Genomic DNA, 15903 nt, shown 5'->3' with positions numbered 1-15903 from the left:
TTACCCACAAGTTTTCTCACTTTTACTCTTCCAATTCTCTCCCTCATTGCAACTGGGGGGAGTGAGCGAGCGGCTGCGTGGCCCTAGCTGCTGGCTGGGATTTAACGACAACAGGGACAGGGCATGAAGTGAAACACACTGGGCCAGTTCCAACTTAAATGATGTATTCTGGGGCCAATGTTTTTTTTAAACATCTGCTATTGCTGTCCTCTAGAGCTACAGATACTGCCATGGACGCAAGATTCCCTTAAGCAATGCTGCGCTGTCTGTCCAAGCCTGCAGACAACATGTGACCAAGTGTGAACATCTATATTCACTGGAATGGCAACCCCCAAACTGATGACATGTCTGTGTCATTACTAACCATTCTTCGAAGATCTTTTTTTCCAGATGGAACCAAGAAGATGATGCTATTTAAGCCCTCAGGGGTGAGAAAGGTGATTTAATACAGAGAACGAAATGAAGGGAGAATAACAAAGGAGACACACAGAGACAAAGAAAAGAAAGAACGAATGAGAGATATACAAAAAAGCAGACAGAAAAGTAACAGAAACGAAGGACAGGCGCAGAAGTTGCCTAAAGGGGAGCAGAGTTTCTCACTGAGTGATGGTGACTGTGATAATCAGGTTCAGTTAATAAATACAAGTCTATTTAGTTGCTACAAAAAATAAAAAGCTTGCATACTTTGTGCAAACCATCCACATACAACAGACTGTGGATCAAAGACTATGAACTCTTTATATTATTTCCTGGCACACAGTCTATGCCTAAATGTGAATTTCAGTGCTCTCATCTCAATGGGCTTGACTTCTGAGCTACCGACCCCTGTGAAACATCACGCTGGACTGAGTCCTGCTCCCTCCGGGAGCCTCGATATACTTCACAACGTACAGCAATGTAATAACCAGACTTGCTGGCAGTTTCTGCAAACAAGATAAAGATTATATCCTTCTCTAGCCTTTACATTCCCATCTTCAGGAACAGTCTCTTTGCAGTCACGAACGTTAGAGCCAAGATGTAATCCCTCACAATAATATGGACACTGATTCAAACAGGAAGCAGAGGGTCTTCTTTTCAGTGTTCATAAAACATCTCTTGCCTCAGTAGCACACACAAAAGCAGCTCAAAAATTCCTGTGTGTTTGCAGGCTGATCAGGCCGAACCAAGTCCACCTGCTGATGAAGCAGCTTGCCTTTCATTCAGTTCTTAAGTTCTGCCAGTTTGTGCTAGTTTAAGAAGTGGCTTTTCTGCAGTTAGCTAAACTTAAAAAAATATTTTATGTTGATATTTTACCAGGTAACAACCTAGCTCTCACACTGAATATATATGATGATAGCCTGATATCAATCATCTCCTCCTCTCCTCCAAGGGTTTTTTAAATACAAAAATGGAACACAGGGCACAAGGTGCTTATACAATGAATTTAAAAGACGCTGTCTTTTAGAGTTCTCCAGAAGCAATGAGATTATTAAAAGGAATACCAAGGTTCAAAGCCTTCTAAATGTAGCCCACTTTATAAAAAAACCATCTGTTTTAAAGCAGTTGGAAGAGGAGGAAGGAAGGAAAAGGAGATCTTCTTAGTGGCCCTCAGTGCTCCACACAGTAGCCCTTGAGAGATGCTGCATGAAGATGAACATATGTTATTTCATTATGAACTGAAAACGTGTTCGCTGAGCTCCGTCTTACAATTTTTAAGCAGAGATGCCCGATTCAGCCTATATGCAGGGGAATGCCTTCCTTCTGCATCTTCCTTTGCAGAAGCTGGTGGAAGCCAACAGCTTAGTCAGTGAATCACAAAGTGGGTTTCAGAGAGCTACAAAAATGCTGTTTGGTTGATGTGCAACACACTTTCTTGCTTCTTTTCTTTACAGTGATTTTAGACAGAATTTAATGACCCAAGAGAAATTAAACACATTGATAGTGGGCTGCTTGCTCCAAAATATGGGCACCTTTGCTCCATGCACACATCCTCCTCCTCCCTCCTGCATGTGCTCAGCAGCACCTCAGTGGATGTCACATACAAGAGAGGAAAAAATAACTCTGGATTCTTTCATATTTGTTTTTCCTATCAGGCTGGGAAACCTCAAAATGAACAGGATTAGGTCTCAGCTGACTCCACCACTATTGGCCTCCCTCATTCAGGGGAAAGAAAAGCTCAGGACCAACAACATTAACAGCTTCCCAATTCTCTACCCCCAGAACCAGCACAAACCCAAGGGCAACCAGGGAGTTCACTGTCCATCCTCTGTAGCCTGTCACTGGTGCTCAGGACACAGCTCCCACTCCAAAGCCCCCATACTCCCCCCATACCCCCAACTATTTTGCATAGTTTCTGTTCAGTTTATACTGCTCACTGAGGGCAAAGGATACGTTTCAGGACTGCTCTCAAGGCAGCTGAGACATTTTGACATGCTTGCCATTATGTGGTTGGGTAACAGGCAGGGAAACATAGGAAACCACTGATTAAAAGCCAAACAAATTAGCAAAATAAGAAATGGCCCTCTAAATCAAAAGCTGCAATTCTGATGAAGTCCCGGTGCCTGTGGGGGGGCACCTGAGCCTGGGGGAGGAAATATTTTTAGTTCAGATGCCTGCTTGCTTCTACGTTGTAACCACATGAAATCCTACAATACCCAAGACTCCAAAGTCTATACGTATCAATTAAACTTGTGCGGTTTACAAGACTACAATGACAGAGGTCAGAAGGAACGATGTTCACATAGCATATCCACAAACCAACGTGTAGCAGACAAATCCAATGTGAACCCTTAATAGTCTCAATGGGGTCCCATAAAACGCTCAGAAAGAGCACAGTGGGATCACTCTAAAAACCAGCTGGGAACTTAGATGTTAATACCCACTTGTCATGGAGTAGGATACCGGGGTTTGTTTAGTTAAGAAATATCGAAATTAGAGCCTGTAAGCACAAACACACAAACACATAGCAGATCCAAATCACTCAATTTTGACTTCCTTTCCCACTGGGGAAATCACTGACGGTTGAGGTGAGCTGGGCTATAGATCATTAGTGTTTCTGTGCCACCCAGCTGCATGTGGTTACTGGTCTCCAGCATCACCAGCCAGGCTCCTGGGCATCTCCAGGCATTTGCTGCTACAAATATCCCCAGAGTTCACCTCACGAGCTCTAACCAGGCTGAATGTTGGAGCACTGTGTAAGTGCACTACTTCCTGATGGGTCCCCAATTGCCTTGTGGTGGCAATTGATTGGCAAAGACCTCTATGCACCCAGAAAGTAATCCACCTGTCACTGGCATGTGTTGCTTTTGTTTGGTTTATTTCTATTTTTATGCCTCATCCATGGAGCCCCTCAAAAACCATGCATAAAAAAGAGCTGCCTATACAAAAGGGGTTCATGAGTTCCCTCAGGGTTATACTCTTATACCTATGCCAACACTGATGCCTACTTATGCTGAACACCCAATACAATACGTAGGAGCATAGAAGAAGATCTGAGAAAAGAATATTCTGCTTTCCAAAAATCGGAAGATTTAACAAATACTGCTGCAGATTTAGATGCCTTAGACTCACAGGCAGTTCCAATCCTATGAAAAGAGCATCTTACAAGGTATTTTTCTGCTAGCAAACACAGGAAAAATATCTCATTGAACTTAGACCCAGGAGGGTTTTATGGCAACCTAACATCCCCTGATACAATTGTGTTTTCATAGAAGAAACAACTATTTCTTCAGAATCATTCACATTTAACACTGTGAAACACTGCCCAAAGCTCAAAGAGTGGTTCCAACATATTCCTCTCACCCTCCAGCTCCATCCCCTTGGGCATGTCTCTTGCAGTGACAATTGCTTGTGGAGGCAAGCATGGGAATGCATTAACCACAAACAGGTTGTTCTTCAAGACCTGAGGAAAGCAACTTTTCTCTACTGTAGCTCAGTTAGGGAGGCCAGGCTACACATTGCTAAAATTTACAGGTGGAACAGCTCAATCCTCAGTCACCACCATTATTATTTGTTAATATAAGGTAATATGCCACCAACTCAGAGAAGAGCCCCAGTACACCACATCTTGCTCGTACACGTGCAGGGGGAAGACTGCTCTCTCCCTGTGGCACTTTCAGTCTGGGGAGCAGGAAAGAGACAGTAACAGTGATAAAAAATGTGTTTTCACAGAGTGTAGCTTGCCATCTGCTAAAACTGAACACACTGGCCAGTAAACATGGGCCTACTGCTCAGTAGGAATAAGGACACATCACAGTAGTTGGTGCTTGCAAATACGCTTCTATGACACTTCATGCCGTTTTACCGTACCTCTGATGATCTTACAAAGACAATGGAAGAAACAGATTTCATAAAGTGAATGGGGAAAAAATAAACATTAAATACATCCACTTCATCTACTAGAAAAACCTTTTAACAATGTTACTGCACAGAAACCACGGAAATTAATTTTTTGCTAATGACCAAATTATTTAAGTGCTTTCATGACTTATCTTTTTAAAAAAAAAAAAAAACTACTTACTGTTCTGTGGTTTTCTTTTTAGAAAACACAGATAATCACAAGGACATCAGAGAGATTAGAGGGAAGCCAGAAATGCACAATAATCTCTGTGTGTATGTAAATTTCTAAAAATGCGCCAGTCAAATACACAGTAGGTAGGTACTATTATATATAGGTATTGTCCTATCCAGATGCTGCAATTAAAGAGCTAGAAAAAGTGGGCTATAACAGAAAATTTTAAAGGCCAAAATAAATGTTATTCAGAGAAATAATTATTAGTCTACAAGAGTAGGAAAGCCACAAACACTGAGACAGAAGCACAGCTCTTTCAGTATACTGGTAAATGAGGGAGGAAAAATACAGGTTACGTTTCACTGAAAATGGTTTTAGTCACATAATCTTAAGTCTGTTCCATGATCTTGAAGTGCCAGAGTCTAGGCATTTACATTAAACTGGACTACACATTAAAAGGAGCCCTGATCAAAACAAACATGAGAACAAGCAAAGAAGTTTGCATGACTTGTCAGAGCCTTTTCTTCTCTAATTCCTAGACTGGACTGTGAAACAGTCAAAGGAACAAAGAAACCATAGAGGTTATTTCCTGCCTCTTTTAGGTGTTATGGTAATAAGCATTACTTTAATATCAAAGTGCAACAGCAATCCTCAGAGAAAGGGAAGTACCATTATTCTCGCATTGCAGGTAGGAAACTGAGGCATAAAATCACCTATGTAATGCAAGTGCTATTTCAGAGGATACTGGTGAGGTAGCTGGCAAAGTTCCTCAGTACTCCTATTCAGCTCCAATTTAACCCAACAGCCGTTCATTTGGAACCTCGCGCTAAACCTCTGGCGAAGCCTCGAATTTCCCCAAGGCATCACTGTGAATACAGCAGCACTGCTTCAGAGTTCGCAGACGTGGTGATGGGGCTGTGTGGAGCATTGCCAGTTCTGCCACGGGCAGCACGCACGCTCTCAGTCCTGCAAGACACCAGTGCCTCAGCATCTCTCCTCTTCCCACAGAAGCCTCATCCAGGGCTGACGAAATCCAACAGGATCCATAAGCACAGCACTTCTCCACCCATCTTACCAAAACCAGCAAGTGCAGCAGATGTGCCAGCACGAACCTACAACACTGAGCATTTCACAGGGCACAGTGACTTCTCACAGCAGGCAACACTGCCCACCTCACCCTTGTACAACAGCACTGGGCTTAGAGTGCTCACCCAGCAGAAGAATCTAATTCCCCCTTCTGCAGGAAGAGTTGAAATACACATCTCCTGGCAGAACAGAGACTCATAACCCTTGCTGCTAACACTGTTCCACTTTTTCTTGGCACATTGCAGACCCACTGGTTTGGACAAAAGAGAAAGAGACAGAAAAACCTACCTACGTACAAACATAGAGTGAGCATGTTTCTAAACTCCCAATTAATTCTCAACTTGGAGAGAAAATTTTAGGCCTTTCCCCAGTGGCTGCTTATGTATGAATATTCCAAGTCATTAGAAAAAAAAAATACTTAAACAGCTGTTGGAGCAGCCTTTGGACTGAAACTTAGACCTTTGTGTAATCTCTGTCAATGTACAACCTTTAAGCATATAATTTTGCTTTTCAGGTAGAAGCGTTGTAAAATCTTTAGAGCTGCACCTGTATTTTTGCATTGGGGTTGTGCAATACCCACCACAACAGAGTCATAATCCATAACTGGAACTCGAACAGCCATGCTACAATAGGAAGGAAGGAAATAACTGCAGCAGCAATAAACTCCAGATATTTGGGTCAGGGATAACTTTAAATAAATTCTGTGTTTCATCAAAGTTTGTCTCCTAGGCCCCCCTACAATAAGTGCAGAGAGAGACATGCTTTCAGGAGTTAACTCATCAAAGCTTTCTCAAGTACAGATGCTAACATTGCCAGGGGAGGGATGAATCCAGGGACCACCTCCACCTCCTGCAACTGCAGAAGTCGAAGCTTAGACTTGAAGGCTGAAGTTAGGCACGAAAAAGGATTCCATCCATTATTTCTTTCGAAAGTGGTTTTGTCACTGGTGATTTGTTAGTTTTTTAAATTATTATTACTGGGGCAGAGAGTTGGGGATGGGAATGTTTGGTAAAGAATGTGAGACTAGGGGAATAAAAATGCTGAAGGAATGTTGCAGGTCATCAAGTTTCATCCTGAGCTACAGCGAGCAGTCATATACTGCAGACTACTTTCAACCTACACTTTCAGCTTTTGCTTAAATGAATTCGTGCTTTCAGGAACTAGAACACTTGCATTGTACTGCAGATTTTCTCTCCTTATGCTAACATCCTTTGGTCTTAATTGACAGAACCATAAAATACTTTATTTGGACATACAAAGGGCTTGGCATAAAAACTTCCATAATCTGGGCAGTTTCATGTTTTAAATTCATAAATCAGTACACACACCTCACAGAATTTCCCATTTTAGCAGAACAATTAGTTTTTTCTGGGAAGCTCATAATTTTCCCCTTCTGTTCTTTCAAAAAGAACGTACTAGTCTATTGAATTTTAATAAAATCAAAAGGATGTCCTCATTTCTTCCTCCAAAGATCTGTATCAGTAGACTCCTAACACTGTCAAGCTTGGGAAGAATGCATTATGTTCCCACTGTGATATGTGAACCTGCAATCAACAGCCTAAACACATATCTAATGACTGTTATTAAGCCAGGTTTGGTTTATCATGAACGTGTAATACATCAGCAGTATCAGAGATAGGATTTCAATCTGGTGTCTGTCTTTAGTGTTCATTGCTAAATTTCCCTCCTAGATTTAAACTCTCTGAGCACATCCCTATTTCGGCACAGTAGTACCTACTCAGGCTAAGGCTGTTAGTAGCTTGCTTCTAAGCAAACCAGGTAACACCAGTTAAACCAGCAAACCAGGTAAAACCAGGTACAACTGCAGGTGTGGAAGGCTGCGCATGGACAAGGACTTTCAAGTATGTTTGAAACACACACTTCCTAATTAAAGTATGTATCAATTTTAAGAGTCTACTTAGGGGATGAGAAGAGGTGCCCTTTCTTTTCTTTAGCAGCTGGAATTTGCTGAAACGTGGAGAGAGCTCAGCAGGCAGCGACATGACTAGCAAGCTGTAGGGCTGGAAGAGAGGGAAAACAGAGGCTGGCAGAAGCAAATAAATGAAGTAAGCCATAAACTTTACATGAAGAAAAAAAAAAGGAAAAAAAGATGTTAAACTCCTGAGTTACTTCAGTCAGATTAAAATCATTCTGTTTTCCACAAGGGATTCTGCTGTTCCATTCAAATATGATTATTGGATTTGGTTTCTGTTTGTTTTTTTATCGCACTATCATCTCAAGGAATTTTAAAAAAAAAACTCCCTATGGGAAATCTGCCTTTCACTTTGCAATATATCTGCCATTTATCAAAGGTCTGAGCCATCAGGATTTTTGACCTCATGCTCCCTTTAGTTTCATAAAAAGTGGTCTGGCTACTCTGGAGAAACAGCACCAAAACCTTACCACAAATGGACTTTTGCCCAGTTTGGATAGATAATTACATTTACCATTAGTGATACTGCTACAGATTTAAGTCAATGCTATTTATAGATCCCCTCAGCAAAGTTTATTGCCAACTAAACAAAACAGAAAACCAATTAAATAAAATATCTGCCAGAAGAATACATTTAGTGATCACAGGGCTCTATAAATCATATATGGTGAAACTGTATCGCAAAGAGTAATATTTTTTAAATTAAACAAAGCATCTGTACATCAAATACAGAAAAGTCCGGATCAGCTAAATTTTTTGTGTGTAGCGATTTCTGTAGATATGTGATAAACCTGCCTTTCTGAGAAGGTGCTGCTAAATAGTAAGTCTAGAAAAAAATGTGTGTATATTTATGTTTATTTTCGATAACAAAAATCTACATGTTTATGAGGGATCATGACATCAACTTACTGGACAAATAAGTGCCTGCATGGACTTAATATTTTTACAACAAACAAAAAAAAAGGAAATACTGGAACCATGAAACTACAGACATAGAACTAGTTGGCCAAAGTCCTGTTCACAACACTTTAGCAGTCTGCACACAGCATGAAGAGCAGCTCATGAATCAAAATCAATCGTGAATACAAGTCTCATTCTCCCTGTATTTCTCTTTTGGCTTTGATTTTTTTTTTTTTTTAAATCAGCTAGTACTAATGCACAACGGGAATTGTCCAGAAGGGGAAAAAAGAATATAGTTTTGCAAAGAAAGTTGTTTACCTAGCACAAAAAAAGCTCCAGGGATGACTATAAGGTCTCTTCTAAGGAAAAGCAGGGTTTTTAAAAGCTGTCATCAGTTGACTATTTTTCCCCAAATCAGAAAGAGTAGTGTATTTTTAGCAAATCTGTGAACATACATATTCAGCTTAACACAGTAAGAGGCTATTCTGTATGCACACTACCTGTATATATTCTGATGCACAACTTCACATTATTTATCAGTTACACAAACGTCAGTCAGTAGCCCTCACCAGCGTAAATGGTGCGCTGCACCACCCACCTGTCATGTCTTCAGTTTATGATATTTTAAGACTGGAAAGGAAATTAGTTCCACTTGCATGAGCCTTTGTTTGAAAGTAATAGTGCACAACAGATTTCTGTGGATAGGGGACAGAGAGCAGAAATACTAATTGTAGGAATTTGCTAACCTGATATACTCTTGATGTTACAAGGACTAGCTTTGCAAGATTTGCATCACTAGTGATGGTTTTAACTATGCATCCCACTGTCAAGAGAGGTCGGGGGCAGGCTTATTGTCTGTGTAATTTATAAATAATTAATTATTAGAGTACAGAATAAAAGTAATGAGGACACAATACAGGAAGCAATTTGCATACCTCCCTGCACAGTTCTCACTTGACAAAGCAAGGAAGTGCACAGTGATCTTCCCAGTTATTCAAGCTCACTTTACAATCAGTGCAACTATATACTCTGCTGTGCTATCAAATCCACCACTTCTCTAATTCGCAAAACTAACAGCATTACGAGAGGATACATCAGACTTCTACAGTACAGGAAAAAAAGGGGAGGAAAGAGGACCAATTTAATTTATAGCCTCCTTAGTTTCTTTCAAGACATCTCATGCAACCAAAAATTCACCTGCTCCTATTATTGCAGCACAGGAGGATTTAAAAGATGTAAATAAATGTTTTAAAGCTCCACGTGCACATCAACCTAACCTCTGCCCCTCTCAAATTTATTTATTGGCCCTTGATCCACACATATGAGTACTCCATCGTAGCACTTTCAATGAACTATTCGTGCAGGTGAACATCCCTCAGAGAAGCAGCTGCCCCCTCTGCTTTTATGGTTATTTGTCTCTCCATCACAGAGCTCAAAGGAATAATCCTACTGCATATTTCTTCTTCACTTATTTTACTAGGTGAGGTGTTTAAGAGGATATACGGTCATCTGGAGCTCATCACTGTCAAATTTTCAGCCACGCAGCTTTACAGGGTAAAGGAACTAGTTCAGCTCCTTGGTTTACAAAGTGCTGAGTACCTCCAATGAGGTGCCAAACGTGCGTGGTGACACTTTAAGATTGCTTAGCACCTCCTGAGGTTTGCAGGGCCTGATCCAATATGCTTGGGACAGAACAGCACTTCATGGTTAAAGCCTGTGCTTCTGAGGCAAGGCAAGATTTGCCACAGATTTAAGAATGTAGGGTAAGGCGCAAGGTTTGAGAAGCACTGGATCTTAGTGTTCCTCCAAACACTTAACCCAGAGTAAAATAAATAAATAAATAAATAAATACATTCACACGTACATACATATCTATATAAACAAACAAACATTCAAGACTACTTTAAATATGTTTTGGATCAGGTACTTCTTTTCAATTGTTTTAATCTCACGTACTTAGAGGCAGTAAAATTCTCTCCAAACCCTTTAAGTCTGCCCTGGTCCCATTGGGCTTAATGTATTTCTTCCACTTCTTTTAAAAAAAAAAAAAATTCTACACACTGTCTTTACAAATCATTTTTCTCTGGAAGCCTTTGTTAAAATCAGCTCTTCTACTGGAAGCGTGCAATAAAACAAAGCTAACAAGAAAAGAAGGTGTAAAAAATGCTGACAGTCATACTGTAAAACATCCAGCGCAAAAAGACTGTCTGCTCTCATTTGGGTTAAGGCAGCAAAGAGTTTTTCATTACCAGGTCACTCGTTCAAATCCAGTCTTGCTTGATGGTAATCACCTGATGGCAGGCAGAGTAAGCAACATAATTTTTTAAGTAACTTGGCAAAAGTATTTTCTATTGAATGTGTAAATGCTGTAGACTATGTCTGCAGGCATTCATGGCGACAGTATCATCCTGCAATACTGAATTAGCAGATAGTAACTAAGCAAACAAGAAAGAACTAAGAAGTTGCAGCAAAGACTGTAACCACTTTCATTTATTCTGACAGTTGCCGCTTATCTTTGCTTTTGAAAAGACTACTTGGTAGTATTCTAGTAAGTCAACTGTAGCATACTGTGAAAAAATAATAACATTTTAGCAATACAAGCCCTCACTGCAGCATCTGTTATTAAATCTTTGCAGAGAGGCGAGGAGAGACCACTAGTCATAAATGTGGATTAGCAAGGTTCTACTATATTCGTTTTAGAGTGCAGAGTGCTTTGCATGAAAGCTGTTACTTGCCTTTTATGTCAAAAATGAACTTATGCCAACTTTTTAATACTGACTTCTTCAAGGAAGTAGTCCTAATAGCCTGCAAGCACTGTCCACAAAAACCAGCAGCAGTCTAACAGCAGAGAAGTAGAGGAAGGGCAGAATCAGAATAGCTGATGCTGCTGATTTGCAACATTTTCTTTTCACAGAAAATGGCCATCATCTTATGCTTCCTTCCTGAGCAAATAAAAAACTGACTTTGAAACTGTCAAGCTTTATGACGCTGACTCCGACTCTGACACCGACTCTGACACCTGATTATACAAGCGCATTAACACAAGCGCTCAGCATGCTCAAGGGAATCACTACATCCTCACCAGTGGAGCCTTAGCAGCTCCACATCCTGGGTGACTCCCTAGGAAAACGGGCAAAAAACAGGACTTGAGATCATACTGAAAGGATGATAATTCACATACTTACTTGTACAACACAAGCTCTCTGAACTGAGCCAAGTTTAAGTAAACTTTATGCTAAATTCACAAAGTTCAAGCAGAGTCGGAGCTTAGCTGAACTGTAGCAAAAACAGTCAAGAGTTTTCCAGAAACACTAAAATCCTCCAGGAGAAAGTTGATCTTGAGCCTTCATAACAATATTTTCCTGTCTCTGAAGTTACACAGACAGTGCAAGGTGCTATGTAATATTTACCTATGACACCCACTGTTATGATACAATGTTTCAGCGAAGGATAAATTAGAAGCAGCAAATCCCTGAAATTACCTGTGCAAATAGGCAACCATTAATGGGTCGATACATAAAGAAATGAAGACTAGCTGAAATTGAAAATTAGTTAAAAATAGATTATAGGTGCTCACCGTGAGAGCTGCTGTCTAAAATATATAATTAAATAATAAAGGCAAGGCACACAGCTTTAACTGCGAAAAGTTGTGAACGCTGATGCTCTAAGGCAGTAACACTGGTCTCAGCGCGCGATTTTTATCCATGGATGAGGCTGTAAATATCTTCGGTGAGCTGCTGCTATTCCTTTGCGGGAATTCCCCCCTCCCCCCCTCCCCGCCACCGCTCCCGGCGGGGTGAAGCTCCGGGCCGTGCGGGGAGGGAGAGCGGGCCCCGGCCCTCCCCGCGCATCGCCCGCGCCGTGGCGGAGGCTTGGTGCCCGCCGGGCGGATTCTCCGCGGGGCCGCGCCGCTCACCCGCTCCCGCCGCTCACATCCACCTCAAACCCGGGCATGGACTTTATTTGATTTTGGTTTTGTTTGGGGGTTTTCTTTCCCCGGCGCTTGAGGAGGCAGAGCGCGGCGCGGGGAAAAGTAGCCGGGGATGACTGAATTGAGGAGAATCGATTAAGACTCGACAATTTAATCTGGGACCTTATGCGGGCCGGCGGAGATAATCCCCGCGCCGCAGCTCGCCCCTAGCCTCTCCTTTATCCGGAGACCTTCGCACAGCCCCGGGGGCACGCCGATCGCACACGGACACCGCCTCGCCGCTCCGGGATAAAGCCTTCCACCTCCTCTTCCTCCTCCTCCTCCTCGCAACGCGGCGCACACCGCGCACCCGGCCCCTCTGCAAGATGCGCGCTCGCAAACTTTCCAAACTTCTGGGGAAGTGGCGGAAGGTGCGCGGGGCTGGCCCGACCCCGGTGGCGCTTCGCCTCCCGGCGGCACCTCACCGGCCGTCGGAGTACTGCTCGACCCGAGCGGAGCCCGCGGGCACCCCCGCGCCCCCGACTAGGCAGCGGGCGGCGGGAGCAGCGCGCCCCGTCCGCACCGAGCCCGGCGGAGCGCAGGCGGCAGCGGCACGCTGCCCCCCGCAAGTTGGGGGAGTAAAGCAATGGTAAGCGCAAGGGTAAAGGCAGGGGTAAGGGCAGGGACCCCCCCACACCCCGCCCCTCGCACTCACGCTGCTGTTCTCGCCCGTCCAGTGCACCATCGCCTGGTTGTGAGACGCGTCCCCTTTGAGCACGAAAGAGGTGCTGATGAGGGAGACCTGCTCCCGGCCCGCCGCCGAGGATGCTCTCCTGGAGCGGCTGCCACCCGCCGCCGCCTCGCCGCCGCGCCGCGGCTCCGGCGGGCTGCGCGCCCCGCGGGTCAGGGCTCCAGGGCGCGGGCGGCCGCAGGGCTCCGCGCAGCGCAGCGCGGCGGCGGCGCCCAGCAGCAGCGGTGGCAGCAGCAGCAGCAGCAGCGGCGGCGGCAGGCGGGCGGCCCCGCGCGGAGCGGCGGCGGCGGACACGCGTGGCCCGCCGTGCGCCATGGTGGCTCTCCGGCGTGGTAGTGACAGGCGGGGAGGTGGCGGGGAGGGAGACACCGCCGCGGAGGGCGGGGGCGGGGGAGGGTTGTAACCGGAGCGGGGCTCGCTCGGCAGCGGCGTGCGCGGGGCTCCGCGCCCAGCCGGGGCGGCGCCGCCATCTGCTGGCCCGCGCCGAAACGCCGGGCGGCGGCGGGCGGGGGGTGTGGGCTCGGCACAGACGGACGGACAGACGCGGGGTGACGGGCACAGCCGCCCGCGCCCCGGGTGGGCAGCGGCGGGGGACGGGTCTCTCCCGGTGAGACGGGAAGGAGCTGGCATCGGCAGAGCCCGCTGCGTGTGAAGTTTCCCGCGGAGCTCCGGGGAGAGGCGTTCCGAGGGCGCTCCGAGCAAAACTCACACAGCCCCTCGGGGCCGAGGGCCGCTGGGGGCCAGCGCGCCAGCCCTCCCCCTGCCGGCACAGGGGATGGCCCTGGTTTGACAGTGAGTCCCGGGAGGCTGCAGGAAAAAAGCCAGAAGGGGTCTGTTTGTCAGCAGCTGGAAGCCGAGGAGCGAATGGAGCAGGTGCAAAAATAACGATTCTTGTGATTAAGACGAGAAGTGCTTCCATGGAGAATGGGAGCCCTTCCTTTCCTTAGCCCCTCGGCTCCTCACAAGCAGCCGGCTGTCACCTGCATTGTCCAGAGCCGATCATTAATCCAGTGTTGCCCACTGTGGGGACAGGTGACTTGTAACTTGTGACTGATCCATGGCAGCACCCGGAAATGCTCGGGGCAGTGTGGTCCCGGCCAGGAGGGCAATGACAGGGTCTGTGCCATGTGGCGTAACTCAAAACAGACAGCTGAAGGGGTGGGAGAAGATTTAGGCATCATAGACTGGATGCTCTTCCTGCTCCACTGCAGCATGCTGTGTAACTGTGAATAAAATTGGTACTTGTGAAGTGGTTCGATGCCATGAGATGGAGCAGGTTAGAATCATGGGGTAACTGAGGTCAGTGGGGACCTCCGGAGGATTCCTGGTCCAACTTGCTGCGCAGTCCAGGGCCAACTCTGAAGTTGAATCTAACTTCACAGTAAGATAAGCTTGCTCAGGCCTAAATGTCAGAAAACATACTTGAAAGACCACCGAGGGCAGTAATGACTGCAGCTACAGGCAGACACATTAGATGACACCTAGTAAGAGAAATCTGGGCTGGGGAAAACCAAGGTGAGTAAAGTTAGTAAACCAGCTTTAGTTGTAATCTGCCTTTACCCTAATGGCCTAGAAAATTAGGATTACAAAGGCTTTTCTAGGAAGATTAATAGAAAAAATAGTATCCACTGGTTTAACTAAACTGTTTACAGGCCTGGGATGACTACCACAATGACCTAAAATAACCTGGTCATCCCAAATTCATGTAAAAATTACTTTCAGCAAGCTACATGATTATATATTAGCCGTACACCTTCAGTGTTAGGAAACCTATGGTAACCTACCCCGTAACTACTGTTGTGGCTCAAACTATAAGGCAGCTTCAAATTCAGGATGACTCTCACATTTCAAAAGGAATAAAGATTAAAAATAATAATAACTACATAAAATCCCACGTGCTTTTTCTGCAGCTTCCAAGAAAGTCCTCTTTCAGAGTCCCAAGCGCCCACAGCCTCAAAATGGCTTCTGCACAGCCTTCCCTCTTGTTCCTCCCGTGCGGTGTCTGAATTAACAGAAGAAATTGCCCCTTCTCTGAGAATCTCCAGCTGCTGGTTGGGAAGATTCTGCCCCAAAAACCTTGCCAGCAGGAGCTCAGGCAGCCAGCAGGAACTCCAGCAGGCAGCACCACCTGGCCTAGGTCACCAGAAGCTGCCTCTGGGACTCTTGAAGGGGCTGCATATTAAATTCATTCCTCAAGCCGTTTACATCTTGTGTAAAAAGCAAGTTGACTGTTTTGAAATCTTGATTTCTGGAAACAACACTGAAAGCTCAGAAGGCCTAGGAGAAGCTATAGGGAACTATCTAAAGGAAGTGAAACATGAGCGTGAGATGAGAATCATCTTTGCATGCAGTGTGTTTTCTCAGAGTGTCTTATCATTCTGAAACACTACCCTTGTAAGAGGAAAAACACCTGGTTTTAAGTGGACAGAAAGTTAGTTTTCCAGATAAAACCCCCTTGAATCTTGCAAACTGGTCTCAGTGACAGCTGGTGGTCAAACACTTATTTGAATCATTGCTGTTTGGACATGTTCTTTAGGGTCACAGAAATTAGGCAGTGATTCAACTGCTCGCAGAAAACACACGAGTGGAAAATCATTTTTTTGCTGGGGTAACACTTGCATGTTGAGTGTGTCACGTTCCAACTTTTGCATCTCTGCACAAAAAGCAACAAAGGAAAAAATGCAATGCTGAATTGTTAAGAAAACACTGACCAACCACAACCCTATCAACCAACATGAAGGGGTGATTTGTCCATTTTTAGGAATTCAATAATTTTGATTCTGACATTGTGGCCTGTCTCCTTTGAAATAGTGATGATTTCTCAACACTTGTAG

At 44.6% G+C, this 15903-nt stretch overlaps 1 protein-coding gene across 5 annotated transcripts in view; it reads right to left on the bottom strand.

The window, feature by feature from the left end:
- SORCS2 (sortilin related VPS10 domain containing receptor 2) overlaps positions 1-13384 on the bottom strand; it is a 576222-nt gene extending 562838 nt beyond the window's left edge. For 4 of the 5 annotated variants that reach the window (XM_054203171.1, XM_054203170.1, XM_054203172.1 and 1 more), the window contains exon 1: positions 13034-13155. In XM_054203171.1, the coding sequence (XP_054059146.1) occupies positions 13034-13063 (30 nt within the window). In that variant the 5' untranslated portion in view covers positions 13064-13155. Of the gene's footprint in view, positions 1-13033 lie in introns of all 5 variants that reach the window. The other variant, XM_054203166.1, reaches the window with a different exon arrangement.
- Between the last annotated feature and the right edge of the window lie 2519 nt (positions 13385-15903).

This window comes from Rissa tridactyla, chromosome 5 (genome assembly GCF_028500815.1).
Source record: "Rissa tridactyla isolate bRisTri1 chromosome 5, bRisTri1.patW.cur.20221130, whole genome shotgun sequence".
Taxonomy (NCBI): domain Eukaryota; kingdom Metazoa; phylum Chordata; class Aves; order Charadriiformes; family Laridae; genus Rissa; species Rissa tridactyla.
The sequence above is the reverse complement of the archived record's forward strand: the minus strand, read 5'-3'. Positions and strand labels throughout refer to the sequence as shown.